Genomic DNA, 26,935 nt, shown 5'->3' with positions numbered 1-26,935 from the left:
CGACTGCATGCGCGGCGCTCGGTCATCTCCCTGTAAGGATTCTAGCATATGCTGGCATCTTTGCAGCTCCGAATCACACCATTGCGAGCGGCGACACTGCGACGCCATGCGGCCGTTGCTTAGGCCTTATAAAACCTTTTTCGACCGCAGTCGTCTTCCAGCCAGCGATCGTCCGGTAAACCCCCATTGCCATCATTGCAGCCATGAGCCGGAACTCATCCGCCGAGAGCGTGGCTCCGGAAGCCAAGGACCGGGTCGAAACGACCCCTCCTTCGACCGCCAAGGAGGCACAACAGGCGACTTTGTTCAATCCTGATCCTGTTACCAAGGACGGCTTCCATTTCCACGAACGCGACGCCGACGAGACCGATTCCAATAGCTCCCTCTCCACCAATCCGTTCCACGATCCCAAAGTGGCAGAACACTGGCGAGCGGTCTACGAGAAAGCCGAGTACGAATGCCGCGACATCTTCGATCCTACGTACACCTGGACGCCTGAGGAGGAGAAAAAACTGATTCGGAAGCTCGACTTCCGGGTGTGCTTATGGGCATGTGTAATGTTCTTCGGTCTGCAAGTTGACCGTGGCAACCTGAAGCAGGCTGTCTCGGACAACATGCTGAATGACCTGAACATGGATACAAATGGTGAGTGGTTAGGCACAAGCATCCTTTACCCCCTTTCCTCCCCTCGTTCCACGGTTGATGGGAACTGGAGTCGGATGTGGTTTCCACACGCTACATATTCTTGCACACACGTTGTAGACACTGATATGAGCACAATTTCGTTATGCCCGACATGGACCGACTGCATGTCTCGTATTGATCTTGTCTGACTGACGGTACTAGATTACAACCTTGGCAATACTGTTTTCCTGATCTCCTTCTTACTGGCCGAACTCCCTTCCCAGCTTGTGTCAAAAAAGATGGGACCGGACCGCTGGATCCCACTTCAGATCACACTTTGGAGCATAGTCGCTATGTCCCAGGCTGCTATTACAGGGAAAACAAGCTTCCTGGTCACTCGCGCCTTGCTCGGAGTTCTTGAAGGTGGCTTTATCCCGGACATTGTGCTCTGGCTTTCCTACTTCTACACCAGCCGTGAACTACCCATCCGGCTGAGTTATTTCTGGACGACACTCTCTGGCACGACAATCATCACATCTCTCCTTGCCTTCGCCCTCCTGCACATGCGAGGCGTTTCCGGGTGGGCGGGGTGGCAATGGCTCTTCTTGATTGAAGGCCTCATCACGGCCCTGGTTGGGTTGGCTTCGTGGTTCATGATGCCAGCCTCAGCTGCTCAAACCAAGACATGGTTCCGTCCCAATGGATGGTTCACAGACCATGAGCTCAAAATCGCCGTGAACCGGGTGCTTCGCGATGACCCATCCAAGGGGGACATGCACAACCGCGAGGCCATCACGCCAAAACTACTGTGGAAAGCCATGTGCGACTACGACCTATGGCCGATCTATGCCATTGGTCTCATGGCCTACATTCCAGAAACGCCAGTCGACAACTATATCACGCTTACACTCAAGAGCGTAGGCTTCAGCACAGTATGACCCTTCCAAGTTGCAGCGAAGCCTGACGGAATGTGCTGACTTTGATCCCAGTTCACCACGAACCTACTCACCATCCCGGCTAACGCCTTCCATATCATGACGCTGCTCTTGATCACAAGGCTCAGTGAATGGCTCAATGAGCGGTCGCTAGTTGCCGTGCTCCAGAACGTGTGGACGCTTCCATGCATAATCGCCCTCCGTGTTTGGCCTGGAGTCATGACGGACGCATGGGGGACGTACGCTCTGGTCACCGTTACACTCAGCTACCCATACTGTCACGCCATTTGCGTCGCCTGGGCGAGCACGAACTCGAACAATGTTGGAACTCGAACTGTGTCGGCGGCGCTCTACAATAGTAAGCATCACCCGCAACACCGCCAGTCGTGCATGCTTCTTCCTTCTTCCTCTTTGCTGACAATCTCCTCAGTGATGGTCCAAGTGGGCAACGTAATAGCCAACCAAATCTACCGCGAGGATGACAAGCCGCTATACCATCGCGGTAACCGGAACTTGATCATCATCAACTGCCTCTCTATCTGTGTTTTCCTGTTCACCAAATGCTACTACGTTTGGAAGAACAAACGCCGTGAGCGTGTCTGGAGCAACATGACCCCAGAGGTACGAGAAGCTCTGCCATACTCCCCACCCCCTTCTCCCCAACGTCCCTTGCTGCAAATCTTGCAGATGGCCTTGTTCTCATACTTACGTGCTTGCAGCAACGAGTCGACTACACCAAGAACTCAACCGACCGGGGCAGTCGCCGCATCGATTTCCGCTTTGCTCATTGAAGAAAGCACAAGGCCGCCATATCTGGACACGGCGCGAGATACATAGGGCGAGTCTGTTTTGCTTTGCATCACTTTTGATATCCAGTACCAGACACAGTAGATTCATGTTGGTTCTTATTGCAGCGCAAGGAGAGGAAGAAGAAAAAACAATAGATTTCGCATTTAATGCCTTTCTTTCCAGTCGGTGCCCAAACGAAATTCTTACATGTTCCATGAGTCCAATGGTGACTTCTGTCGCGAGGGGAGCACATGCATGTTCATTGTGCAGTTGCGCTTCTCTTGCATCGACTCTCACAATGGCGGCAACTGACCCGATCCCGACTCTATTTCGAGCACAACCATTATAAAAAATGACGTACACAAGCCCACACGGCAAGTTCCACTACAGATAACGTTACGTATGGGAAGCGGCGCAGTTCCGGTTCTTTCCAGACGCAACACCGTGGTCGTCGGAAAATGCACCCATCGCGTGATTCAAGTAGCATATGACGACACAGACGGAACGAAACAAGCGATTGCTTAGTTCCGACAACTTTAAGGCCCCCGCTATAAGAGAAACATTAAGACAGTGAGGGAAAAAAAAGTATCGAGGGACAAGGATCCAGTTGTGGGGTGCAGACAATGCACGAGATACATGCATGCGTTATTTAGAAGTCGGCTGCCGGGTCGGAGTGGTACTCCGGAGAGATGCTGGCTGCTACAAAAAAAAAAAACGGAAATAGATAAGCACACGACATACCTTCTTACTCTTATTATTAAACTACTCGGCGAGATTCTTAACCCTACATACCGTAGATAGTTAGTAGCGCGGTAGTTAATATGCTAGTATTACCTCCTACGCGGGCGCGATCCACCGGCACGTCCACCGGCACGTCCGCCTACACGTGACTAAATCGTTATCGCAGCTTATCTATTGGCTAAAACCCCCAACAGATACGCGTAGCGATATAGCGGCGGACACTTATATACCTATCGAAATCCGCAGCGCCGCTCGCAGGCACACGGGCTAGGTATGTACTACGAGGTTCTCCATACCCTCAACACGCCATACTTTTCGGTCGACTGCATGGTGTGGGCGGAGGACGGATCAGATCAGCGGTTTTTTTTTTCTCGCGCGAGGCGAAGCGAAGCTTTTGTGGATTGCGTCGCCAAGCAGAACCAAGCGTACCCGCCGAGGACAGGTCGCAGCAAACAGGCCAGTACAGCCAAGCAGCCGCTGGCTTTATTGTTATACCTACCCACTCTGCCGCCGCCGCCGGAAAGCGCCGAGCTAGGTTGGTTGCAGGAGAGCGGCAGCGGGAAGGCTTTTATATGCGACTGACTGTGTCAGCCTCATGTGCTCGTCGAGCCATGGAGATGATGTCGGCCCAGCCGTGCCCAGGAATCATGCAACCCCGTCTGAGCTTCTCCTTGGGCGGGCGTCGCCGTCAGCTGATCTGACTGGCCGCCAACCGTCAGTACGGCGACCATGATGGCGTTCCTGTCACCTCGCCGGCGCTTACCTAACGTCGGCTCCGCGTGCCAGGTTGCCGGCGGCTTACGGAGGCCGTGCCCAAGGTCATGCACGTCGTTCAGAAGGGGAGACTACGGACTACCTACTGCTCCAGCCGATCGCGCGCGGTTGATATCGCACCGTCCGAGGGCGGGGGTAGGGTAGGGTAGGGTAGGGTAGGGTAGGGTAGGCCGCCTGCTGCGCCGTGCGAGAGTCGTCGTCTCCACACCCTCTTCTTCAATCCCCATGGGGCCGCCCTACACACGGACCTTGGCGCCGAACGCTCCGACCTCCTTGTGCACTGAGAGGTCGGAGGAGCACATACGATTATAAACACCGTGAAAGAGTAACGGGAGCCTATCTCGCACCTGAACTCGCTGCATTGCTGCCTTCCCAAACGAATGCGCTAAACGATAATGGTCTAACCGGGCCCGGCTCGCGCTGCAATGGAGAGCGAGCGCCCTGCGCCGCCTTCATGCTCTAGTAACAATATAAAAAAAACCTCCCCCCCCTCTTCTATCTATACTCCCCGATGCGATGATTTTGACGGTATTCTTGCGCCCAGCAACCGACTCTCCGCAATGTCTACGAAGGACCTTCCTCTCTATCGCCCGCCGTTTCGAGCGCTTCCGTCAGGCTTTCCAGCTCCGTCATGCGGAGGGCTTGGTCGACGCTGCCGACGAAATGCCTCTGCCCGCCAGCCGTCTCGACGATGCCGCTCTGCTCGAACAGCCTCCACACCTCGCTCCCCTCGCCGCTCACGCGGCAGAAAAACACCCTGACGCCGCGGTCGACGTAGTTCTGCACGATCTCCAGCAGCACCTGCGCGCCGGCGCCGTCGAGCGACGTCACGCCGTGAAAGTCGAAGATGACGTTCCTGTTGTGATCGTCGGGGCGGACGCGCGGCAGGGCCGGGTGCGCGGCGTTGGTGCCGTGCTCCTCGAGCCGCTTGAGCCGGCTGCGCAGGCTGCCCGTGTTGGCGAAGGTGAGCGGCTCCGGGATCTTGACGATCAGGCAGCCCTCGACGAACTCGAGCCGGCCGGGGTCCATCTCGGCGTTCTCGAACCGCTCCGTCGTGCCCGGCACGCGGCCGAGGATCTGGATGCGCGGCCGCGTCGCGTGCTTGATGACGCGCAGCAGCGAGAGGCCGATGCCCACCGCGATGCCCTTCTTCAGGTCCCAGAATATCGTCACCAGGAAGATGATGAGCATCAGGCTGAGCTCGGACCAGCCGCGGATCTTGTAGAAGAAATGAATGTCGTGCGGTGCCTCTTCCACCAGGGAAAATGCGACCACCCCGACCATGGCCGAAAGGACGCCTTTCTGTGTGCTTGTTAGGAGAGGCTTGGGTTGGCCTAGTATGGAATGCAGACTTACCGGAAGATAGTAGAAATACGGCAGGAGGAAAAGTAGACACAAGAGAGTGATCAAACTCAAGAAAACGCTACTCATCGGGGTCCTGCCACCAGTGGACGCGTTTACCTTGCTCCTACCATATCCGCCAAATGCGGGCAGGGCCATGAAGAGCCCCCCAGTCACATTGGCAATGCCCAACGCGACGAGCTCCCTGTTTGTGCTGGTATTGACTCTTTGAAGTCCGTCCTTGGCCGGAGGCAAGCTCTTTGCGGCTACAGAAGACTCGAAAAAGCCCAGCAACGCAATGGTAAAGGCCGTCTCGAAAGCGCTCGAAGCGTACTTCAGATGCGAGAAATCGAAGGGAAAGTGGACTTTGAACAGGCCGCCGCCCGCTGCGTTGACGTTTCCAAGAATGGCCAGCCCGTGTTGGTCCCAGCGGTACCACCACGTAAGGACGACGGACAGAACGACGACGGCAAACCGGTCCGGAATGAATGCAACACCGGGGTACCGGGGCTGGAGGCGTCTTTTCATTTCCCTGTTCTATGTCAGCACTCGTCGTGTGGGGAAAGGCGCGTGTCCGACGAACCTAAAGAACATGATGATAACAAATGCGCCGAGGGAAATGGCGCTCGTAAGGCCGTGCGCCTGCCCGACATGCCTGACAATGAAGATTAGTTTCTCAACGGCACTGCCGTGCTGAACACCCTGCGGTCCGTCTGCGAGACGAGCAATCCCCAATTGCGGAATAAGCTGGTCGATGAAGATGACGACGCCAATGGCACTGATGAAGCCTCGCAAGAATGGTCTGCTGAGGACGTTGTCCAAGAAGCCAAGTCGGAATAGACCACCCAGAAGAATGACGAGACCGGCAATCGACGTCGTAATACCGGCAATTTGAGCATTCAGTTCGGCATCATCGTCGCCAGATGCTCCCCTCCGGATGTTCTCTCTGACCACTTCGCCGGTGAGGAGCGAGCCTGGGGCCTCGGGGCCCACCACCATCATCGGCGCAGTGCCCAGGATGGAATAGATCAAGGGATTGATGAAGAAGCTGTAAAGACCGTTTATGGGCGGGATGTGGCCGAGGTTGGATGCGTAGGACAGAGACATGGGGATGTAGAACGAGGCCATGGTAACGGCCGCTATCAAATCGCCGCGCAGGTAGCTCAGCTTGTACTGCGGGATCCAGTTGAATATGGGCACGTAGTAAGCCAGGTACCTGTCCAGAGCGCGTTAGCAGAGCCGAGACCAAAGTGTACGGGAGCATTGCGTACATCATCTTCCTGTTCCTGATGCCATGCATCTCTGCCAGCCACGAAGTTGTGTTGTGCTTTCCTTGCCCGCTCAGCAGGCCATCCGCCACCGCGTCGCCCAGCAGCGGGGTAGCGGCGCCTGGCGTGTTGGCGGTGTCGTCGCCGGGATAGCGACCGCCAAAGCCATCGCGCAGGATTTCCGAGTTGAAGCTCCCATAACTTCTCGCCGTCTCGGGCCGCGGCGACTTCCCAGGCGACATGTCGTGCGAAAAGGAAGAGCTGCTCTCGCTGTCGCGTTGGCTCCGCAACTGGGCTTGCGCGCTCGACTCGGGCTGGTTGTAGGAGCCTTCGGTGGGTGCTGAAGAGCGGACGGAAGCCTGAGAGCCATGGCGGGGAGATGTTGGAAGCTTAGAGCTGTTGCGAGGTGCAGCCCCACTCTTGGCGCCTGGGATGCCAAAGTCGGTGTGTGTCGATTGTTCTGGCGAATCGGAGGGATAATGCGATTCGCGCAGTTGGCTGGGCGTGTTCGGCGCATGCTGGCGGGTGGAGCGCGCCTGCGAAGGGCTGCGGGAATGAGAGGACATGGCGTGGTGGCAGGGCCCTGCGGTAGGCTAGCTGCTTGCTTCTCGGCGTGCTGTTCTTCACGAGCGGACTGGATGTTGCAGACTGATCTCCTATCTATGTCTCCTTTTGGGCCTTATTTTTTTTTTTCATTAGTCTCAAGACCAACTCACGCGCCGGCCGGGATGCCGACCTTCGCGCTAGGGCCGTCGCACTTCGGGGCGCGTCCGCGAGGCGGTAATGTGGAATGCGGCGGGCGTATGAATGCGCGTCGATGCTGAGCCGTGTCTTGGTTTGGCGGGGATCTGCCGCTGAGGTCACGCTGCGCTGAACAACAATAAATACTCAGTCGCAGGCTGGTCCATTTGTCACTGAAACTGCAGGAGCCGGGAAGGGTGCCGAGGCCAAGAGCGATGCAGCGTCTCGTGCTAATCCTACTACTCTCCTCTCTACCTGCCAAAACCGTAGCGAGGAAGCTACTACCAACATTAACCGACACAGCGTCTCGCATCGCAGCATGTATGGGTCCTCGAGAAATCCATTATTCACTACTTCTGAAACCTGCTCCTTTTGGGGTGCGTGAACTGAATGTTGGTTCCAAATGCTACCATCGCTCTTTTTGATCTACTTGACGCCCAAACGCCTCGGTTTGCCCTGTTGATCCAATAGCATCCTACGAAGTAAGAACTATGCGTCGGCTTTAGCTGCCTTCTTCTGTTTCCGCAACGTTTCCTTGCGCTGCGCGATTTCCTTGCTCAGGTCAGCACCCTGCACCTTCTCCTTCTTGGACTTCTTCGCCGGCTTCTCGGTGCTTTCTTCCTTCGCATCCTCAAGCGGCTTCCGCTTCTTGTTCTGTTCGTCCTCCTTGATCTTCAGCCTCTCCGACTTATCAACCGGCTTGTGCTTCTCGTCCAGGACGTCCTGCTCCTCCACCCACAGTTCATCCGCCAACCAGACCGGCAGAGCAGTCGTCTCCGGCCCCTTTATGTGGAGCGAGCGGATGTTCCTCCAGCCCTTCGGAATCAGCTTCTCCTGCGTTGTGAGCGCTTGAACGACGGCCTTCAGGTTCTCTGTGATCTGCTTGGGCTCGAAACTTGCGTTTGCAATGCGGATGGCAGTAGTTGCGGACGGGCTCAGGTGCACGAGGGCTGAATCCAGAGCCTTTTGCATGTCCTTCGCAACGGCAGCCGGCGCGCCAACGATGCTGGAGCTCTTGTCCTCGCCGGACTTCTTGGCCTTTTTGCCCTCGGCGTCCTTCTGGACCTTCTCGTTTCCCATCAGGTGGACGGGCACGGGGCGCTTCGCCGTGGTCTTGTAGAAAACCTTGCCGAGAGCAGAAGGAAGGAAAGTGATGATGCGATCGTCGGCCAGGAAAATGTCATACTCGGCGTAAAGCTGTCGCTTGGCCTCGTAGGTCTTGTACTTCGCCTTGAGCTTGGAAATGCCGATGACGCGGCCAATGCGCTCGCGCAATTCTTGAGGGAAGGCCGATTCTTCGATCAGGTCTTTGTACGAGCGCTGGGGGTCCGCGGTGCTGGAGGTCGAATTAAAAACGAGGCTCCCCGAGCTACAGAGGCGTGGGGGCTTGCTCTTACATCAGACATATTCTCTGGCCAGGCGCAGGCAAAGGGTGCGGCAGCGCAATCTTGGTTGGCTTCAGGCGCTTCTTGTCGACAATGTGTTTCTTGGTGGTTACAATCAGCCACACTGGGACCTGGCCGTCGGCGGCGACATCGCCGTCTTCGGAAGACTCGTCCTCAAGGAGGTTTTTCTTGGTGGACGCGGCCGTCTTGGTGCTCTCGGAGGACTTGATGTGTGCAGTCAAGGCCTTTGCGGCGCGCAAAGCCTGGGCGGAATCGAGCTGGTAGGGCGACGCCGACTCGGATTTGGGCGCCACAGCATCTGAAGACTTTGCCATTGTTGCTAGAACTGCAGGGGCGGGGTGCGGCGAACGGGTGCCTTGTAGATGCTGGGGGAGGGTGTCGCAGAAATTCTGGGCCAAAAATGTCGGCGGCTTTCTTTCTGCCGGGGTTTGCCGCCCTGGTCACCGCCGAGACCGCGATACTGTCACGACTCACTGCCGCAGTCAGGCTCCCCGACTAAGCGCTTGATCACGAGCCCCAATGCGGCAGTGTCGGTGAGACAGAACAGCGGACGAAGGACAGAACGGTTTGTCACAGAGGCTCGCGTGCTTGTTTGCGCCGGGCGATTCTCAACTTTCGCTCCCCGTGTGTTGCGACACGGCCGGACGTCACGGCTCTGGTACGCTCGCGCGTCTGCGAGTCGACCTACCCGATGCAGAGGGTTGGCCGTGATGCGGGCTGCGGTAAGCAAGCGGACGTCCTGGCAGATGCTCCGTAGACGGTAGCTTGTTGGCCGGGCTGGACAGCTGCGGGCGGCTGCAAGCGGGCAGAAGCGCCGCCGCCGCCATGTGCCGGGTCTGGATTTTGCAGGCTCTGGGGGCCGCGATCTGCAGTGCTGCGTGCACTAGACGCACCGCGATGTCATGGCGAGGCCGGGCGGGAGCTCGTGAGCAGTGCACGCGTGCGCTGGGGCGGCGGCCAAAACGCGTGGGAGCGCGACGTCAGACGGCGGAGCGCGCCCGTGGGAAGCGCGTGTTATGTTGGCGTTTTATGTTGGCGTTTGGCTGCCATCGGCACGGAGGTGGAGCAAGTCTGAGCGTAGCATCCACCACCGGCGCGCCGCACCGCGTCAGGCTCGTTCAAATTCGCTGCCGGCCGCTCCCAGCCCTCCTCTCGTCTTCTTCTCCCTCCGCCCTGACCGTCATGGCCGCTTCGCTCTGAGCCCGCCCCGGAAGCACACGTTGCCTCTCGCTGCCGCCGCCCCTGCCCTCCTCGCAGCTGCGGCCCCGTCCGCCGCCTGCCGTGCTGCCGGCCCTGTCTTCACGTCGCCGACCAGCCACCGTCATCCGCCGCGTCGACGCTCGCCCTCGACGCCATGGACTCGCCCATCCGCCGCCAGTACTTCTACTCCGCCATTGACGACTCGTCGCCATGCCGGCCTGTCCCGTCCAGCCCCCCGAAGCTGCTGCCCGCCTTTGAGCCTCAGTCGTCGCCCCTGCCGCGCGCCCCCAAGCGCAAGTATGACGATAACAACGCGCTGCCCAAGGCCCAGCTGAAGTACTATCCCACGCCAATGCCCACCTCGTCCACTGGCGTTCTGCCCTCGTCGCCGACGCGCCAGTACCGCCAGCCCCTGCAACGCACTCTTTCTACTCTGTCCGAACGGAACCCCCTCTGCGCCGTGCCCTCCATCGAGGTGCCCGCGAGCGGAGAGCCCCTCCTCATGGGCCGCTCGAGCAACTCTTCTCATCACCAGCTGTCTGCCAATCGCCTGATTTCACGCGTCCATGTCCGTGCCATCTACCACGCTCCCACCGACGAGCACACGTCCGGTCGCGTCTTCATCGAATGTCTTGGCTGGAATGGTGTAAAGGTGCACTGCCGCGGACAGATTTACGATCTAGCCAAGGGTGACACCTTTTCGTCCGACCAGCCCTCTGCCGACATCATGCTGGATGTTCAGGATACGCGTGTCCTTCTCGCCTGGCCCTTCATCCGCGACAGGAAGCGGAGCATGTCAGTAGCCTCGGATACAACTTGGGAAGAGGGCAGTCCTACCAGGAGAAGGGCCGGATCCACCGCTGGCTTCAATTCGAGCCCCCCGCCCTTCGCCCCGCAGTCACCAGAATCGCTCGGCCCCAAGGCCTCCAATTCCAATGACGACACCTTCCTAGCTTCTGACCCTGCTGACCTCGAGCCCCCAGCTGTCCAGGTGTACGAGGACGGCGAGTCGGGCGATGACAAGGCGCGGGCAGCTCTCGCCGAGTCTCAATCGTCGCGTACTGCCTGTATCTCTGCCCACGAGGGTAAGACACCTCAGACCAGTGCTTCGTCTTTTGAGTCTGACGACTTCTCTGATCGAGACGAAGAAAATGATCCTGTGGTCCACTCGTTTGGGCCCTTTGGTGCAAACATTCTCTCGCGCATGCAATCCATGTCCAACGTGCACGGCGGAACTGCCGCGTCCCAGAGCAGGCGGCGCCGTCCTCTTAAGGAGCCGAGGTCCCACCCTGAGTCTCCCGACGGTGCACAGAGCAGTTCTGATGCCCCGCGCACCAATCCCGAGTCGACCCCCAGGATCAATGAGTCGCCGATCAAGAACCACGTCATCAACCAGCTTGCCTTCTCCCGCCTCCACTCGATGCCCCTGTCGACGATCCTCGGCAACCTTCCAGCGGAGTTGCGTGGTGGATCCGCGGACGGTGCACGCTCTCGTCGCGTAGCCAAGGGGGCCATGTTGGAAGAGCAGGCTGCTGAGTCGTCGGCAAGGTTGACCGGCAGCGATCTTCAGCAGATGCTTGACGCTATCGCTTGCATTGGTGAGATCACCCGCGTCGGCAAGGATGCGTCCGGCCACCAGCTAGAGAACGAGTACTACTACGTTCCCGAGATGGATGAGAACCACATGCGCCGTGATGCGGTCATGGGCGGCGTCGGTGGCACCGGTTTGCGTTCGGTGAGGAAGGCCCACAAGGTAAGAATCCGCCTTCGAGGTGTTTGGCTGCTGGCATTGTTTTCTCGGTCCCGTTTTGCTGACATTGTCTCCCCAGCAATACTACTGGAAGCGCCCTCGCTACTGAAACTGAGGCGTCCTTACTTGAAGAATTGCGAGTTTGGCTCTTCGCTTTGTGCGAGTGGATTCTGCTGTTGAGTTCGTACTCAAACGCATGAAGGATTGTTCGACTCGACAATACCATCTCCCGCTCCTGGATGGCTTAATCGCGTTCGATCCGGCCATCTTCACGTCGACCGACATTTGCTACGAGGCGTTATTTCCTTGAATCCATTTTCCTATCATAAGCTAGAGGAACAGCCCTACATCCTCTCGGGCCCATCGATTTTATTGTTATCCGCTTCGTTGGGCGAAGGGCTAGGATCTTCTCTTTTCCGACTTTTTCATGAGTGCATGCCGTGTATTATCCCCTGGTTTCGCTTTCCCTTCACACTAAAAATTTAAGCCGGTTTGGATATGGTCGAGGTTTTTGCCTACCCCTGTTCGTCTACTCTTCCAATTCCACATCACGTTTTGTCAACCACTTGTTTCTGCTTCTTGCCCGACCCCATTCTCAATGACCTGCAAATGGAATCTGAATGAAAAAACAAAACAGGGGGAAAACGATATATGGCCACGTGATGGGTCGTAAGAAGGCGGGTGGTTGTCATTGGGAACACGGCAACAGACAAGATCCAAGCAGTGGGTGCTTGCTGAGCGTCTCGAGACCTTGATGTGGTCCTCATGGGTGTAAGGAACCATGCGGTTTTCAAGATGAAGCGCAAGCGGGCAGGTGCTCACTAATGCCTTTCTTATCTGCGTTCATCTTAGATGCGAAAACAGAGGTTGCTGGGAAGCCGTTAATGATGCTGGCTGAACAGCAGCCGCAGCTAGGGGGGCGCATGTTTCGGGTGGCTGGAGAATAAAATCTGGAACATGTTTAACAGCGGAATTATTTCCTTATTACCGCTGCCATGAATTTTGCTCGCCCACTCCCTACCTATGATGCAATGAATGGAGAGAAGAAAAAAAGTTACGTGACTCGGAACATTGGCTAGCTGCACATTAGATCCCCACGTGCTTAGAGACAACGTCAGAACAGCGCCTTGGACTCTGCTCTTTACCCTCTCTCTCTCAAGGCATCCGTATCCTTTAACGTCTTATTCTTCTGTGACTCTTTTTGCAAAACTCATGTGCTCGTCGTCATTGCGAGCTCGCTTCACACGAGTAAGTACGTACAGCAGCGGCTGCAGGTTTCCTTGTTTCCTTGGTTTCCCCCACTGGTGTGACGAGCATGCTCCGCACCGACCACCGGACCGGGCCCATTATTGTCGACTGATTTGATTGTGGGGAACGTGACTGGGACGGCGTTCATTGGCTTGATGAGAATACTAGGCATACCTACCTTTTGGGAGTCTCGATTTTTTTTTTTCCTTCTTCCCGGGCCGTCTCGGCGCTAGCTGCTGTTGCTGCCGCATGGTGGGGTGCAGACGAAAGAGATCGACCTACGGCGATCTTCGGTGTATGCTGCTGCTGCTGCTTCTGCTGCTGCTGTTGCCCAGTTTAGACTCGGCCGTAATTCCAATCATCAGGAGTTCGGAGGTGAGTGACCACAGTTAGGTTGAGTCCAGGTTCCTTTCTTTTTTGCTGGCTCGACTTCTACATGCAGTAACTATCAGCACAAAATGTAGACCTTGATGATGTACAACTCAAATGCAAAGGCAGAGTTAATATTACGGCGTAATAAATCCCAAGTCTAAATTTCTTGTCATTTTCAAGGGCCTCCGATTGCCTCCATCTACTTTTTTGTGGCCAGACCATGCTTTTTCTTTTTCTTTTCTAAACATCTCAAAATGCTACAATGATGCTACCCTGTCTTCCACATTTTACGTCGCCGCGGACAGTACTGCCTTCATCGCCTTCTCTAGTGCGAGCTGCATGTCGCAGAAGGTATTGATTGCCTGTTAGGCAGTGTAAGTAGACCAATCAGCAGAGCCAAGTGGGGCCCATAACAGCACAGAAACTTACGTAGGTCAGCTTTTCTTCCTCCTTCCCCTTATTCGCCTGCGTAATCGCGGCCCTGTACCCTGCCTCGTCGTTCAGGTAACTCAACTTGGGCGGCACGGGCGCATGAGCGAGCGACGGATCGTCAAACAGCGAGTGAGCCTGCGCAGCGGGAGATGTCGCGCCAGCCTGCGTGGCGGCAAGCTCGCGAAGCAAAGCGGGTGCGATGGTGATGTGCTGGACTCCGGCCAGCTTCATGCATTCGGCGGCGCTCGTGAGGCTCGCGGGCAAGACCTGCGTGGAGTAGGAATGTGCGAGGAAGTAACGCTGAGATGCGACGCAGAGCGCAAGGTTTGGGGACGGATCGGTGTACCTATGTGCTCGATATGTCAGCTCATGGAGTCATCCACTGGAGGCGGGGGGTGCTGAGACGTACGACTTATCGAAGTGCACGCGGAGGTGGTTGACGTATGGGGCGATGTACCGGCACCCAACTTCTGCTGCCAGCGCTGCCTGCTCGAGGGTGAACAGCGTTGTAGCAAGGGTTCGGATGTTGTGCTGGTTTTCAAGCTCCCGGCACGCGAGCAAGCCCTCCCATGTGCTAGCGATCTTGATACAGATACGTGTTGGGTCAAAGTCTGAGTCGATTTCTTGGAAAAGAGACACGAGGCGTCGGGCGCCGGCCACAGTTTTGGTGGTGCTATGGGCGTCGAACGGGTTGGTTTGAATGTGTACGAAGCCTGTGAGGTTGGGATAGACTTGGAGTGCAAGCAGTATCGTCTGAAGTCCCGAAGAAGCTCACGTTAGTCAGGGCGCCGCAAATGTATCGAGCCGCCTTTGCGCGATGAAGAGGACTCACGCCGATCTCGACTGCCAGTGTTTCGATTTTCACATCTGGATATCTTGGGCTCGCGTCTTGCGCAATCGCAGCCGCCTTGTTGAGGAGATCCTTGTGTCGGTGCTCCTGTAGCTCAAAGCAGGCAATTGCCTGGTTGCAGGTGCAGTCGACAAAAGGGCCCAGCTCTGCAGCGACAGAGGCGTCGAGCGTGTCACAGTCAACCGCGCTGCGCGAGCGCAGGATGCTGAGGAGAGTTTGAGATGCCATGGGTCGGTCCGGATGGTGGTTGCAAAGTAGAGACGGGAGAGCGAGTGACGACGGTAGCTAGGGTGTGGAACGAACAGGCCGGTGTCGGTTCTGAGCTGGCGGTGCGGATGGCTGAGAATAGTGCAGCGGTTGTGTCCGGCGCGCTGTTGGCCGTGGCGTGGCTATAGGCACGGGCGTCTGTCGCCCCAGCCAGCTGTCATAGCGCGCAAAAGCCGGCGGCCGGAGGAAGGTTGAGTCGCGTGGAGTTGTGGACCTGGGAAGGCGGGGCGCTAGGTATTTCCGTTCTGGGGAGGAGGGGTAGCAGTGTGGGGAAGGTGTGCCGAATCGAGCGCGAGCGGCCACGCTCACGTCAACTTGCTTGTCACCACCATTTGGCCGTGCCGACTGGCTTGGGATCCGATTTATGAGAACTGGTAGCCAGTTGTTTCGCAGCAGCTTCATCCTGGCACCACCGCGTACCAATCAATCTGTCGCTGTGCAATATGAATCTTCGTCCGCTCAATAGGCAAACGCTTTGCGCTGCACTGCGCTTTGCCAATTCCTCCTTTCGTCCTAACACAGCCCGTCATCTTTCCATCACCCCCAGCCGTTTCGAGCGCCGTAACGAGCAAGGCCGTAGCTTTCCTGAACAAAGCACCAGCACCAGGGACGCCGCCGCATCCCTGCCCCCGTCGACTGCATCGCCCTATCCTACGACGGCATCCGCCGGCGGCCACCTCCCTCGCCTCCAAGGAAAGGTCGCCGTCATCACTGGGGCCTCCTCCGGCCTTGGCCGTGCGATTGCACTGGCTTACGCTTCGCACGGCGCCAAGTTGATTGTCTGTGCAGATTTGCGCCCCGCTCCGTCGCTGGGAGTGGAAGATGGCGAGGATGCAGTAGTCCCGACACATGAACTCATCAACAAGGCATTCGGCAACGGCAAGGCCGTCTTTGCCAAGTGCGATGTCGGTATTCCAACAGACGTCAAGCAGGCTGTTGATCTGGCTGTTGACAAGGGCGACGGACGCATGGACATGTGAGTAGATTTATATTGATGGCCGAAGGGAGCTACAGAAGCAGATCCGAATCACTCTATGAAGAGCGTCGCGTGAAGCGGCAAGGAATGCAAGGAACTGACACAGGCTTCATCGCGCAAATTCTAGCATTGTCAATAACGCGGGGCTTGGGATCAAGGACCCATCCATACGTGTGCACGAGGAAGAAGACGACGAGTTCGACAGAATGATGTGAGTGTGTCGGCGGATGCCCACCATTCAAGGCGAAAAGATGTTAAGATGTCGGCTAGGAGAGTCAACGTTCGCGGAGTCTATCTCGGCTGCAAGTATGCCTGCGCTCAGTTTCTCAAGCAAGGCCCGGACCCCAGTGGGAGACGAGGCTGGATCGTGAATGTTGCCAGCATGTTGGGCTACGTGGGAATCACAAACGGCGCTGGTGGGTCACGTCACGTCCGCGACGTAATTTCCAACCGCTTCCAGCTGACAAAATGCCCTGGGCAGCCGCTTACTGTGCAAGCAAAGGTGCCGTTCTTAACATGACCAGACAGATCGCCGTTGACTACGCAGCTGATCGAGTCCATTGCAACGCGTTGTGCCCCGGCTGTAAGTTGCCTGCCCTATCACTGCCCGACTTCTCTCACAAGCGCAAGTCACAAAAACCTCGATGACAAAGGGGAATTTTACTGATCCCGAAATCAATGCCGCCATGATCAACACTACACCGTGGCGCGAATGGGGGAATGTGACGGATGTGGCTAAAGGTGCCGTTTTCCTAGCCTCGGATGACGCGGCGTGGGTGACTGGAATCGGACTGCCCGTCGATGGCGGCTATTTGGCGCAGTAGCCTGCAGGGCAGCCAGAGCTAGGGATGCCGCCAAAAGCCAAGGAACAAAGAGTCTTCGAGCCTACATGTCAGAAGTTCGGAAATTGAAGCGCTGTTTTGGGAGTGTTGTAACGGTCAAGGCTCAATTGTGTCTTCCCCAGGAACGACGCCACCTGCTAGCGAACCTATTCACCAGTAATCTCTTCCGTCGCTACGGCGCTCACGGTGGTCGATTCGAGCCTTGGGCGGTCGTTGGGTATGCTTTTTTGCTTCGTTAAGAAAGTTCCGGAGTGTATGTAACAGCTCTGCCAAAGTAGCCCCACGCCCAGACCCGTGAGCGCCGTAAAATCCCACTCCACAACCTTGCCACCACCGCAACGAAACGAGTCGCTTATTTGAGCTTCTTCTTGGGGCGGAGCTGGTTGGTGTGACCGCACTTCTTCTTGCGGCAGTTGGTGGCACGCGGGGGCAGGCGGGCCTGCAAGTTGGTCAGCCGTGTCACATACCGAAATTTGTGGCCCTAAATCTGAGTGCTTGCAGCTCAAACTCGGTTCGATCAGCCTTGGATGGACGTACGTAGCACTTGCGGCAAATCATCTTCTCGCAGTTGTACTTGGAGGCAAGGGCCTTGAGCGAGGGCTCAATGATACCACCACGGAGACGGAGGACCAGGTGCAGAGTGGACTCCTATACAGCGATGCGCGTTAGCGATCGATTGGCACATAACGCATGTTCGGCTAAAGTTGCACGTGCAGCCTTCAGACTGTCCAGCGACCTCTGCGTCCGGGACACCGTACCTTCTGGATGTTGTAGTCGGACAGGGTGCGGCCATCCTCGAGCTGCTTGCCGGCGAAGATCAGGCGCTGTTGGTCCGGGGGAATGCCCTCCTTGTCCTGGATCTTGCTCTTGACATTGTCGATGGTGTCCGAGGACTCGACCTCAAGGGTGATGGTCTTGCCCGTGAGGGTCTTGACGAAGCTACGCGATACAAGCGTTAGTTCTCGTTCGGTGCTGCAAAGCGGCGCAACCCGTCGCGGGCATGATGGAGGCTCACATCTGCACTAGATCGCGAATCAGGGTCAGCGGGGTGCTCAGAATCTCGGCATGGAGGCGGTTGGGGCGACTCACTCTTTGCTGTTCCGTTAGTGACCTGGTGATGCGGACAAAGTGTCGTCGGGCGAGAGGTCAAAACCTGCGTGGGGGAGTTTCGGCTGGCTGGGCTTAGTGCGCATTAAGCGAGAGTGCCGATGCCTCACCAACACTGCGTGCGTCACCTCCTACAAGGAACATGGACTCCTTGTCGAACCTTCGAACTTTTTTTTTTTTTGGGCAAATTTATTGCTCAAATCGCTGACATTCTTGTCGAGAGCTCAACTTTCTTTACACTGGGTGCGCCATCAGCAGGAAATTCGTTCTCATGGTCGCATTATTCTGACCTCACGTGCCTACCGGTTTCCCTTCTTCGATCGTCGCGATTGTACGAAGCATGTGCTTGGTTCCTCGGAGCCTGCGACCGGTAATGTTCGAAGTGCGATCATCTATAACCAACCCTCTGCTGTCATGAGGAAGCTCCGGTAGAGAACTCTGGGTAAATAATTGGTGGTGCAGTGAAGGTGGAGAAGATGTTAGCTGGCCCTCCGAGTCTGCTGGATAGTCTTCTTGAATTTCGTCCACATCTACGGATTACCTTTACGTTGCCGCTTCCGTTTTCCTTGCCGATAATCGATAACGTTTGGCAACCGCATTCTGCAGGCGCCATCAGAGGTACACAAATTGCTAGGCTGAATGTACGAATGAGATCGGCTACTCATAGCCATAACGCCTCTTGAAATTCAAGATGCGCGACGACTCCCAGGATATTTAATCATCCCTAGAACCGCGTGATGAATCACGCATTTTCGATGTGAATAGCCGATTTGCCTGCTCGCCGATAGATGTGCAGAGGTTGACTTGGACCGAGAACAAGTGCTTTGTTCTAAGGCAACCGCGAGATAGCATGTTTGTAACCCAATGCGGCAAGAAATGTATGTCAAAAGACCGTCGTACATGATTCAAGCTCGCACCCAGCAAACGGCCTATTCAATGTTTAGTCCGATAGCCAATTGCAGGTGTCGCTTCCTTCGAGGCATTAGAGATGAAGTCGAAAAAGTGCACACATCACTCGAGCGAAAAACGAAGACGTCATTTTCCGTGACATCGTGATGATTTTTGGAGCCGGCATGTTTTTCACATCGCAGCGCTGCCCCAGCTAATGTAATCCGCGCAAAAAGAACCAAATCCGCACCACTATTTGCTTCAGGTGGCCGTTCAAGGATCAAAACTGAAACTGCCACAACTTCGGGGCTACAACATGACGTGCACGTGCTCCGCTTTCAAAGAGCATGAGTTGTTATTAAGTAGCGCCCGAGCAAGGCGCCATGCTTGCTCCAATCCAGGCCTCTTCTGCTTAACTTTCCAAGGAAAAAAATGCTTAAGCGCCCTTAGGAGCCTCCTTAGCGTCAATGCAGGCCTCCTCGCCCATGGAGGTAAGGACAACAACGTCTACAGAGGCGTTAGCTATGACTTTGCAGAGCGCGTCGTCTGCGCTGCCCAAGGCTACTTACTGGTGTCCTTGCCGTCCTCGGTGAAGAGCTTGTTGATCTTCTCGCCAACCTCGCCATCGGGGAGCTTGACGTCGTCCTTGAGGGATCCGTCGTCGGACATGAGGGAGAGGAAACCGTCGTCGGTGACATCAAGCTGCAGATCATGTCAGCATGGAGCTGGCGCATTTTGGCGGGCCGCGACTTACGAGCTGGTATTCGCTGCGCCTGACGTTGGGGACGTCCATGTTGTGGGTGGACGGGGAAAGATCCTCGAGCTTCTTGCCGGTGAAGATGTCGATGGCGACAAGGTGGACCTTGGCGTGGCCGTGCTTGCCCGTCTTCGAAGTGGACATTTCGACGATCTTGCAGGGACGGCTCTTGATGACGACGAAGCCGTTCTTCCTCAGAGCAGAGCACTGCATGGGGTAGGTGAGAGAAGCACCGGCATCGGCGCTCTCGAAGGTGTGCTCATGCTGCAAGCGCGTGTCAGCAGGCGTTGAAAAGCCACGATGGCGAGCCGAATCTCGAGTACGCAGCCGGGCGCAACAACAATCGATAAAAGGTGGGGCAGGCGAGAAAAAAACCGCGGCTGGGCGTGGCACGTACCTGGGCGTCGTCGGCCATTGTGTCGTGAGGAAAGTTGGTGGTGCGACGAGGCTTGCGGGGGAGGGAAGAACGGGCGGAGAAGAAGTGGCAGGTGATGGGAGGGGTTGAGGAGGATGGAGAGTTGGTTGTGCGATTTCTGTTTGGACGAGGAGGGGAAAAGACTAGTCGTCCGGAAGAACCAAATCGCCGTCGACCCATTGGGCCAGCTCCGGCGTCCGTGCCAGGTTGCCCCCCAAGCCGCAGCCGGCGCTTCTGCGCAGGCACGGGAGCCCGCTCCAGGCCCAGCTCCCCCGGCCGTCCACCGTGACGCCTACTCCCGCACCCCGCGACACCATGACCCGCGCGCCCACGCTACCGTGATGTGGTTTGCATCGCACTCGGCGCAGCACTCGCCCGCGCCCTCGCCCTCGCCCGCCCGCTCGTACTCGCCTGCCCCTAACCGCCGCCCATACCTGGCCCCGCCCCCCCAGCGCCCCGGCGTCAACCCGCGCTCGTCGTCATTGTCGCTGCTGTCGCCCACCTCGTCGACTTCGAGCCTGCCTGCTCAGGCCCGTCTCCCCAATGGCTCCGGCCTGCGCGTTCAGATCAACAGTTCGCCTCCCGCCGACGTTCCAGACCCGCAGAAGGTGCTCGAGGACATCCTAGGCGGCCCACCCAAAAGACAGAACCCCGAGCAGAGCGACGAGTCGGCTCGAGCTGCCGTCGAACGCCCACCGGACATCGCCGAGGATGTAGATTTTGGCGGTTTGAGTCTGGCTGCGTTTGTGACCGCAGAATGCGAATCGCCGCGGCGACCTGCTGATTTGCAGGCCCACAGCGCCGAATCGGTCGAAGAATGTATGTTCGCCCTGGCTCGTCTTTTCCATGCCATGCTTACGCGTACACGTCCTCAGATGCTCAGGCTAGTGACAAACTTGAGGACTTACACCGCTCCGTGACGGTACGTCTGCTTTCTGCGTGAAAATGCTACCTTACGTAGCCGTGATGTGCTCGCCGTGCCATCTAGCTGATTGCGTACAGGCCTGTGATGATGTGCTCAAGTCTGTCGAAACGTACCTTACAGGTTTCCAGGCGGATCTGGGGGCCGTGTCCGCGGAGATTGAAACGTTGCAAAACCGCTCGCTCAGCCTCACCACGAAATTGGAAAACCGGAAAGTGGTGGAAAAGCTATTGGGTCCTGCGGTGGAAGAGAACAGCATATCTCCCGCCGTTGTGCGTCGCATAGTGGAAGGGCCGGTAGATGAGGGATTCTCAAAGGCTCTGCAGGAGCTCGAAAAACGATCAAAGGCTGTCAATGCAAAGTCAAACGACGACAGCAAGGTCAAGGCTCTCAACGACCTGAAACCGCTTCTTGTGGACCTGACGAACAAGGTGATTTGTATCTCCGCCACTCTTCCCTGCACAAGCTGACATGGCTCTCCATGAACAAGGCTGTTGAGCGCGTCCGCGACTACATAGTTGCGCAGATCAAAGCGCTTAGATCGCCGAGCATCAACGCCCAAGTCATCCAGCAGCAAGGCTTCCTCAAATTCAAGGACCTCTACGCCTTTCTGTCTCGTCATCAGAAGAAGCTCGCCGACGAGCTCTGCCAGGCATATGTTAACACGATGCGTTGGTACTATCTCAACCATTTCACGCGCTACCACCAGGCTCTTCAGAAACTCAAATTACATGTAATCGATCAGCACGATGCCATGGGCTCAGAAAGCCAAAGGCGCGGTGCTATGCTGAGCAATGCGAAAGTGCCTGCAGCGCCGCATGATGCCTTCTCTATTGGCAGACGGCTGGATCTGCTGAGAGGGTCCAATCACAACGCCCTAACTCTGCACGTCCTCGAGGAAGACAAGGCAACGCATTATTTGGAGTTGTCCTTCCATACCTTCAATCTCGCCATTGTTGATAACGCAGCGTTTGAGTATACGTTCCTAACATCCTACTTCTCTTCATCTCAATCCTATCATGCCATTGGCCGCACATTCTCACAAATCTTTGAGCCGACTTTCGCTCTTGGCCAGGCTCTTACAAAGTCACTCATCGACACAACCATGGATGCACTTGGCATACTACTATGCGTGCGTCTCAACCAACACTTTGCTTTTGAGATGCAACGTCGCAAGGTCCCAGCCGCTGAAAGCTACATCAATGGGACCAACATGCTACTTTGGCCGCGCTTTCAGCAGATTATGGACACTCATTGCAAGTCTATACAAGCACTGACAGCTTCGTTGCCGGGTCGCCCGGCAGCATCTACTAGCATACTGGCGTCATCGTCTACAGCAGCCTCAGAAGCTCAAAGCACGGCGCCGGTCGCCTTGACTCAACGCTTTGCCAACTTCCTCCACGGCGTTCTGACATTGAGCTCTGAGGCTGCGGACGATGAACCTGTTTCGAATAGCTTGTGGCGCTTGCGCATTGAATTTGAGGCGTACCTGCAGAAGCGGAGCAAGGGCATTGCGGAACAGCGGAAGAAAGACCGCTTTCTGTTCAACAATTACAGCCTTGTTGGGACAATCTTGGAAGGGGCTACTGGAAGGTTAGCGGAGGAGATGCGGTCACATTTTGTGCAGCTCCGGGATCAGCACCAGGATGGCGCTTGAAACAAGGCTCTGAATCAAATATTGAAACCTCCAATCACCAGGTGAACCTTTTCCCCCCTAAGCACTACTCATGTCTTGTGAAATACACCAACGTCGGGCTAGGCGATCTGTGCTCGCATGCTAAACGCTAGGTAGCAGTGTGCTTTTGCACCGCAAAGTATGGAAGCGATGTAATCTACACGTCGTTTTGGAACGTTCCCTACCACTGAACCAAGATGCGGATTCCATCTCTGCGTATCGGTGCCAGCATTCTGACTACAAGGCTCGAATCCCAAGAAGTGGGATTTTACGATCAATATCGAAGACTTGTGTTGGGCACAGCCGCGTACGTACTCAAACTGATGCAAGCACTCTGCGCCCACTGCGGTCTCTCAACAACAACGTAGGTATGAAATTTTGGCATCGTCGGCACCTTTGGCATGCCGAGAATCAATGGATGCACCCTTTCAAAAGAAGTTGGTCGTTGCCTTCTGTGAGCAATAATAATGTGTGCTTACCATCCTGCAACGTTTCAAGCCACGGCTGAAGGGTCATGGGAAGATGCCTCCCGTGGAAGGATCACAAGCAGCAGACGCTAGTCCTCGAACGGCTAATAATGTCCGCTGCGCCTTGCCCGACTAGCCTATTCCGGACCCCCGACGGAGCAATAATCTAGCCGACCGACTGCATGTTCTCCCGCTTTAAGCCCCAACATGCCCCGTTTGACCGCACGTCGACCTCACAATCGCAATCATGGAGCAACCTCAGAGAACGGCGGCATATTTGGCAGCAGAGGGCGCAGCACGGATGGCTATATCTATTGGGACTATAAAAGAGCTGGGCTGAGAACAATGATGGCCACCGATATCAACACCACCAACCAGTCTTCGACTCGAGCAACCACAAGTCTTTGAAATTTCCAACAAAGGAACCACCAACCGCCAACTACGACAAAATTCACCACACCTCGCCACTTTCAACCAAAACCAACACCATGAGCGCCAGCACCAGCACCAGCACCAGCACCGCCCCAGTCCAAACCATCGCCTTCCTCGGCGCCACAGGCGGCTGCACCCTCCCCGTCCTCGAGCGCGCCCTCAAAGCGGGCCACCACGCCACAGCGCTCGTCCGCAACCCAGCCAAGCTCCGCACGCTCCTCAGCACCACCCGCGGCGTCCCCGCCGACCTCATCGACCGCAACCTCACCATCATCTCCGGGTCCGCCTCCGACTCCGACGCCGCCGCAGCCGCCTCCCTGCGCGCCCTACTCACCGTCCCCAACGACGGCCAGCCCAGCAACACCCTCGTCGACACCATCGTCAGCGGCATCGGCTCGCTGCCGGCGCTCCAATGGAGCCTGCGCAGCCCCGTCACGCTGCAGCAGCCGGGGCTGTGCGGCGCGGCGACGCGCAACGTCGTGGACGCGTTGCGCGGCTTGCTCGCGGAGGGGTGCCGCACGCAGGCGGGGGGCGGGCCGGGGATGGTGGCCATCAGCACGACGGGCGTCAGCAGGGTGCAGAGGGACGTGCCGCTGCTGTTCGTGCCGCTGTATCACTACCTCCTGCGCGTGCCGCACGAGGACAAGCGCGACATGGAGGACTGCGTCGTCGCGGCGGAGGCGGAGGGGTCGCTGGGGGGCTTTGTTGTCGTGCGGCCGTCGCTGTTGCTGGATGGTGGGGCGAAGGGGAAAGGAGCGGTGCGGGTGGGGTGGGAGGGCGCGGGTGGGAAGGGGGAGGGTGCGCCGGGCCCTGCGGTCGGGTATACCGTTGCCAGGGACGATGTCGCTGCTTGGATCTGGGAGGAGGCGGTTATGAGGCGGGAGACTTGGGCCGGGAAGTGCGTCTCTTTGACGTACTGAATGGATTGCATGTGTGGGATGAGCGGCATCTGTTGGAGTGGTCATGGACTTGTTTAAACTTTCTTCTTTATTTGCTCAGAAAATCCGCGTAATGGTTTGTATCACTTGGCTTTGATTTTTTTTTTGGGCTTTTACACGTCGTTCGGCATTGCGTTTTTCTAGAGGGTTCATTAATTTTCATTTTGTTGAGGTTCGGATACCCACATGCCTTCTCAATGCAGAATGACGGGATTGGTCTTGGACATATTTCATCGTACGATACTTTGTAGCGTGGCTTCTGTCCCGAGGATCAATTCATTCGTGTTACAACATATCGTTCTGGTACTTTGCCCCTCCTAAGCAACGCTATCGAGAGGACCCTGAAAGTTGGCAATTCTGATGCATTTCAAGCTGTGAAGGTTAAGTCACCACCCACGTAGTAGCATTGATGTCCCAGAGCCAAACGCTGGACTTGGCCTACTTGATCATTCTTCTCTTGGTTACTTACTGTTCGTATCACTCGACTCTATGACACATTAGCGGGAGCTCCTCGAGAGTCGAAAAATCTAAGCGCCGCACATGCTTGGCAGGCTAGCTCTCTAGCAGGAAAGTCCGAAGAAGCATTGACCAGTTGAGCAGTAAAATAAGTAGAGCCGGATGATGATTCTGCCGTAAGGCAAATATCTCCGATTTAGCGATAGATGGACGCTTCCGCTGCAGCAACATCTTTGGTGAGAAAGGGTGCAATGAACGGTGCTGATCGATGCTTCGTGCTCACTCTGGCCATGATACACTCGAGATATCCGACACCCATGCGGAATGAAGTTACATGCGCTGCGAAACATGACTCGGCAGATGCGCGCTGCGCGTTTTCGCGTTGTGCGACATCAGTCTCCATCGTATCGCAATAACGCAGCTCCTACAGTTTACAAGCTCTCGCGGGGTGGGGAACCGTGGTCTGGTTACTGATCCGTGCACTGAAGGGTGTGAGGTCGCGAACAGAAGCAAACATGGCCCGATTTCGGCACAGACTGTGTCAACGGCTTCGATCAGTTTCCCGTGTCGGACGTTGTATCGACCGTAGCGCCTGGGAGAACGGGCCTTCGCAGCTACAGTGCACTGACGATGTGAGCACATGAGCAGGGTGAAGGCGCGTACAAATCATCATAGCGCGTGAAGGCTCACGGCAAAATGATGAAGAGGGTGTAGTCGAACGAGTCCGGACCCGGATTTACCGAGCCGCCGTAATTGTCTGTGAAAAAGGCTGTGAAGAACCAGTGTGCCGGAGAGGCCTGTCCAATGGCAAAAATGGTGTCGATGAGGCGAAATTTTCCCGCCGAGGCGCCTGCAAGGCGCTGGGGGCGGTAGTTGTGATTCTAGCCTTTAGCCTTCAGAATGGCATTTCTTTTTTGGAGCGGGTCCGGTGATAGTCGCGGCCAGCTTCCCGCACTGGTGACGGAGGAACCGTGCAGACCGGTCACTGGCACCGTTGTCCAAGAAGATCCGGAGAAACTCAATCGACGATGGCCTATGGCGAGCAGGAAAGCGTGAATCTCTTCTGCTGCGGAGGCACGGCAAGTGGCGCTGCCACGGACTCTCAGGCCATCGGTTCGCGGGTCGGCCCACGGACGGGGCGGCTCGAGGGCAGGCGGACTCGCAACTGATCAAAGCGCTGGATGTGATCATGAATCGTCAGAGAGGATCAAGCGCGCGATTGACACGGCGCTGCCGCTATTTTCTGTGTGGTCGAGCGCGGCGTCTTTGGCAGCCCCACTTGGGCTGAGGCCGTCTCGAGCGCGCGGCGGCACGATGCCATCATCTCGCGTGGAAGTGGCAGCAGGGTGCCGCGAGCAGTGCAGAGTATTTTCGGAGCCGCCTGCTGAAGAAGGCTGCGAGGCCGGCGGGTGGGTGCGTGGGTGCGTCGCGGCAATGGGCGGGAGCGGGAGGGAGGCGTGGGGCGGCTGGAAGGCGCGGAGACGGCTGCCGTTCGCTTGCACTTCCGCTTCCGGCCGCTCGCTGTGGACGCGCGCCGCCTGAATCATCTCCCGCAACTGGCGCAAACGCACACCCGTCTCGAGCCGCCGTCCAGCGCCAAATTTGCGTTTCAGGAGCTGCAGAAATGCTTCCACGCTAGCCCGTCGCGCTTCGACAGCGCACGCCACTGGCCCGGCCGCTGCAGCGCGGACAACACCACCGCCGCCGCACGCCCGAAACCACGCCCGCGTCCGCCGCTCTGCCCGCACGTCTCAGCCCTATCCAGCAAGCAATGGCCATCGAGGATCTGGTCCCTTGCAGAAGGACGGGAAACAATGGGCCGCCGCCCGCAAGACCACTCACAAGCCAGCGTCCAGCCTTAGCCGCCCGCCCAAGATAGCCGCCGAACCGCAATCCCGCTTCGGCTGCCAGACCCCCATACGCGCTCTCTCTAAAAACAGCAGTCGTCCTGTCCGCCCCGGGCCCCTGCTGCCCAGGCCCCGCCACCCCAACTTGGGCCGTTCTGGCGACCTCGACGACGGCCGCACCACGCGGCCGGCCACTCACAGGGCCGCATCTCAGAGGAATCCCGCTTTTTCGACGAAGCGCCTATGTACGCCGCAGCCGGTGTCGAGTTTCAGACGCCCAAATGGCGATTAAATTCCCAATCGGGGTCTTTCTGAGCCGCATTGGCGACTAATCGACCCAGAAAGCGTTTCACGCGCCCCGTCGACGCTAGGTCATTGGAATGCTGCGCAGCCACCGGCTGGCCAAGCAGTCATTGCGGCTGTCGATGCCTCCAGCTGTGCCGCAGATGCTGCTATATGAATGGCGGGGCGCGAG

General features: G+C 56.9%; 10 protein-coding genes across 10 annotated transcripts; 5 read left to right on the top strand and 5 right to left on the bottom strand.

Moving 5' to 3' along the window:
• Positions 1 to 203: 203 nt before the first annotated feature.
• Positions 204 to 2,350, top strand: BKCO1_8400018 (allantoate permease; the record flags this gene model as incomplete). The annotated part of the gene is made up of 5 exons (XM_020279549.1): positions 204 to 645; positions 847 to 1,556; positions 1,614 to 1,917; positions 1,990 to 2,180; positions 2,279 to 2,350. 5 exons carry the CDS (start codon positions 204 to 206, stop codon positions 2,348 to 2,350), a joined length of 1,719 nt encoding a protein of 572 aa, XP_020125585.1.
• Positions 2,351 to 4,427: 2,077 nt separating this feature from the next.
• BKCO1_8400017 (sulfate transporter) lies at positions 4,428 to 7,038 on the bottom strand (the record flags this gene model as incomplete). The annotated part of the gene is made up of 4 exons (XM_020279548.1): positions 4,428 to 5,165; positions 5,220 to 5,736; positions 5,788 to 6,420; positions 6,476 to 7,038. 4 exons carry the CDS (start codon positions 7,036 to 7,038, stop codon positions 4,428 to 4,430), a joined length of 2,451 nt encoding a protein of 816 aa, XP_020125580.1.
• A 664-nt stretch (positions 7,039 to 7,702) lies between these two features.
• BKCO1_8400016 (electron transfer flavoprotein alpha-subunit) lies at positions 7,703 to 8,933 on the bottom strand (the record flags this gene model as incomplete). Its single annotated transcript, XM_020279547.1, has 2 exons — positions 7,703 to 8,549; positions 8,611 to 8,933. The coding sequence occupies 2 exons, from the start codon at positions 8,931 to 8,933 to the stop codon at positions 7,703 to 7,705; spliced, it is 1,170 nt and encodes a 389-aa protein (XP_020125579.1).
• Positions 8,934 to 9,973: 1,040 nt separating this feature from the next.
• On the top strand, positions 9,974 to 11,678 carry BKCO1_8400015 (transcription factor tos4; the record flags this gene model as incomplete). The annotated part of the gene is made up of 2 exons (XM_020279546.1): positions 9,974 to 11,572; positions 11,649 to 11,678. The coding sequence occupies 2 exons, from the start codon at positions 9,974 to 9,976 to the stop codon at positions 11,676 to 11,678; spliced, it is 1,629 nt and encodes a 542-aa protein (XP_020125578.1).
• A 1,798-nt stretch (positions 11,679 to 13,476) lies between these two features.
• On the bottom strand, positions 13,477 to 14,699 carry BKCO1_8400014 (transaldolase; the record flags this gene model as incomplete). The annotated part of the gene is made up of 4 exons (XM_020279545.1): positions 13,477 to 13,551; positions 13,619 to 13,967; positions 14,031 to 14,374; positions 14,454 to 14,699. 4 exons carry the CDS (start codon positions 14,697 to 14,699, stop codon positions 13,477 to 13,479), a joined length of 1,014 nt encoding a protein of 337 aa, XP_020125577.1.
• A 482-nt stretch (positions 14,700 to 15,181) lies between these two features.
• BKCO1_8400013 (short-chain dehydrogenase) lies at positions 15,182 to 16,538 on the top strand (the record flags this gene model as incomplete). Its single annotated transcript, XM_020279544.1, has 5 exons — positions 15,182 to 15,714; positions 15,842 to 15,925; positions 15,985 to 16,130; positions 16,196 to 16,297; positions 16,345 to 16,538. The coding sequence occupies 5 exons, from the start codon at positions 15,182 to 15,184 to the stop codon at positions 16,536 to 16,538; spliced, it is 1,059 nt and encodes a 352-aa protein (XP_020125584.1).
• A 370-nt stretch (positions 16,539 to 16,908) lies between these two features.
• Positions 16,909 to 17,807, bottom strand: BKCO1_8400012 (ubiquitin-60s ribosomal protein l40 fusion protein; the record flags this gene model as incomplete). The annotated part of the gene is made up of 5 exons (XM_020279543.1): positions 16,909 to 16,995; positions 17,094 to 17,204; positions 17,315 to 17,495; positions 17,572 to 17,578; positions 17,774 to 17,807. 5 exons carry the CDS (start codon positions 17,805 to 17,807, stop codon positions 16,909 to 16,911), a joined length of 420 nt encoding a protein of 139 aa, XP_020125583.1.
• A 1,180-nt stretch (positions 17,808 to 18,987) lies between these two features.
• On the bottom strand, positions 18,988 to 19,723 carry BKCO1_8400011 (eukaryotic translation initiation factor 5a-2; the record flags this gene model as incomplete). The annotated part of the gene is made up of 4 exons (XM_020279542.1): positions 18,988 to 19,058; positions 19,121 to 19,253; positions 19,306 to 19,572; positions 19,706 to 19,723. The coding sequence occupies 4 exons, from the start codon at positions 19,721 to 19,723 to the stop codon at positions 18,988 to 18,990; spliced, it is 489 nt and encodes a 162-aa protein (XP_020125582.1).
• Positions 19,724 to 19,818: 95 nt separating this feature from the next.
• On the top strand, positions 19,819 to 22,302 carry BKCO1_8400010 (vps52 sac2 family protein; the record flags this gene model as incomplete). The annotated part of the gene is made up of 4 exons (XM_020279541.1): positions 19,819 to 20,542; positions 20,599 to 20,645; positions 20,726 to 21,076; positions 21,136 to 22,302. The coding sequence occupies 4 exons, from the start codon at positions 19,819 to 19,821 to the stop codon at positions 22,300 to 22,302; spliced, it is 2,289 nt and encodes a 762-aa protein (XP_020125581.1).
• Positions 22,303 to 23,275: 973 nt separating this feature from the next.
• On the top strand, positions 23,276 to 24,139 carry BKCO1_840009 (fungal specific transcription factor domain-containing protein; the record flags this gene model as incomplete). Its single annotated transcript, XM_020279574.1, has 1 exon — positions 23,276 to 24,139. The coding sequence occupies one exon, from the start codon at positions 23,276 to 23,278 to the stop codon at positions 24,137 to 24,139; it is 864 nt and encodes a 287-aa protein (XP_020125576.1).
• Positions 24,140 to 26,935: the final 2,796 nt, after the last annotated feature.

This window comes from Diplodia corticola (genome assembly GCF_001883845.1).
Source record: "Diplodia corticola strain CBS 112549 chromosome Unknown scaffold84, whole genome shotgun sequence".
NCBI lineage: Eukaryota > Fungi > Ascomycota > Dothideomycetes > Botryosphaeriales > Botryosphaeriaceae > Diplodia > Diplodia corticola.
Note: the sequence above shows the minus strand (reverse complement) of the source record. Positions and strands in the feature narration are given on the sequence as shown.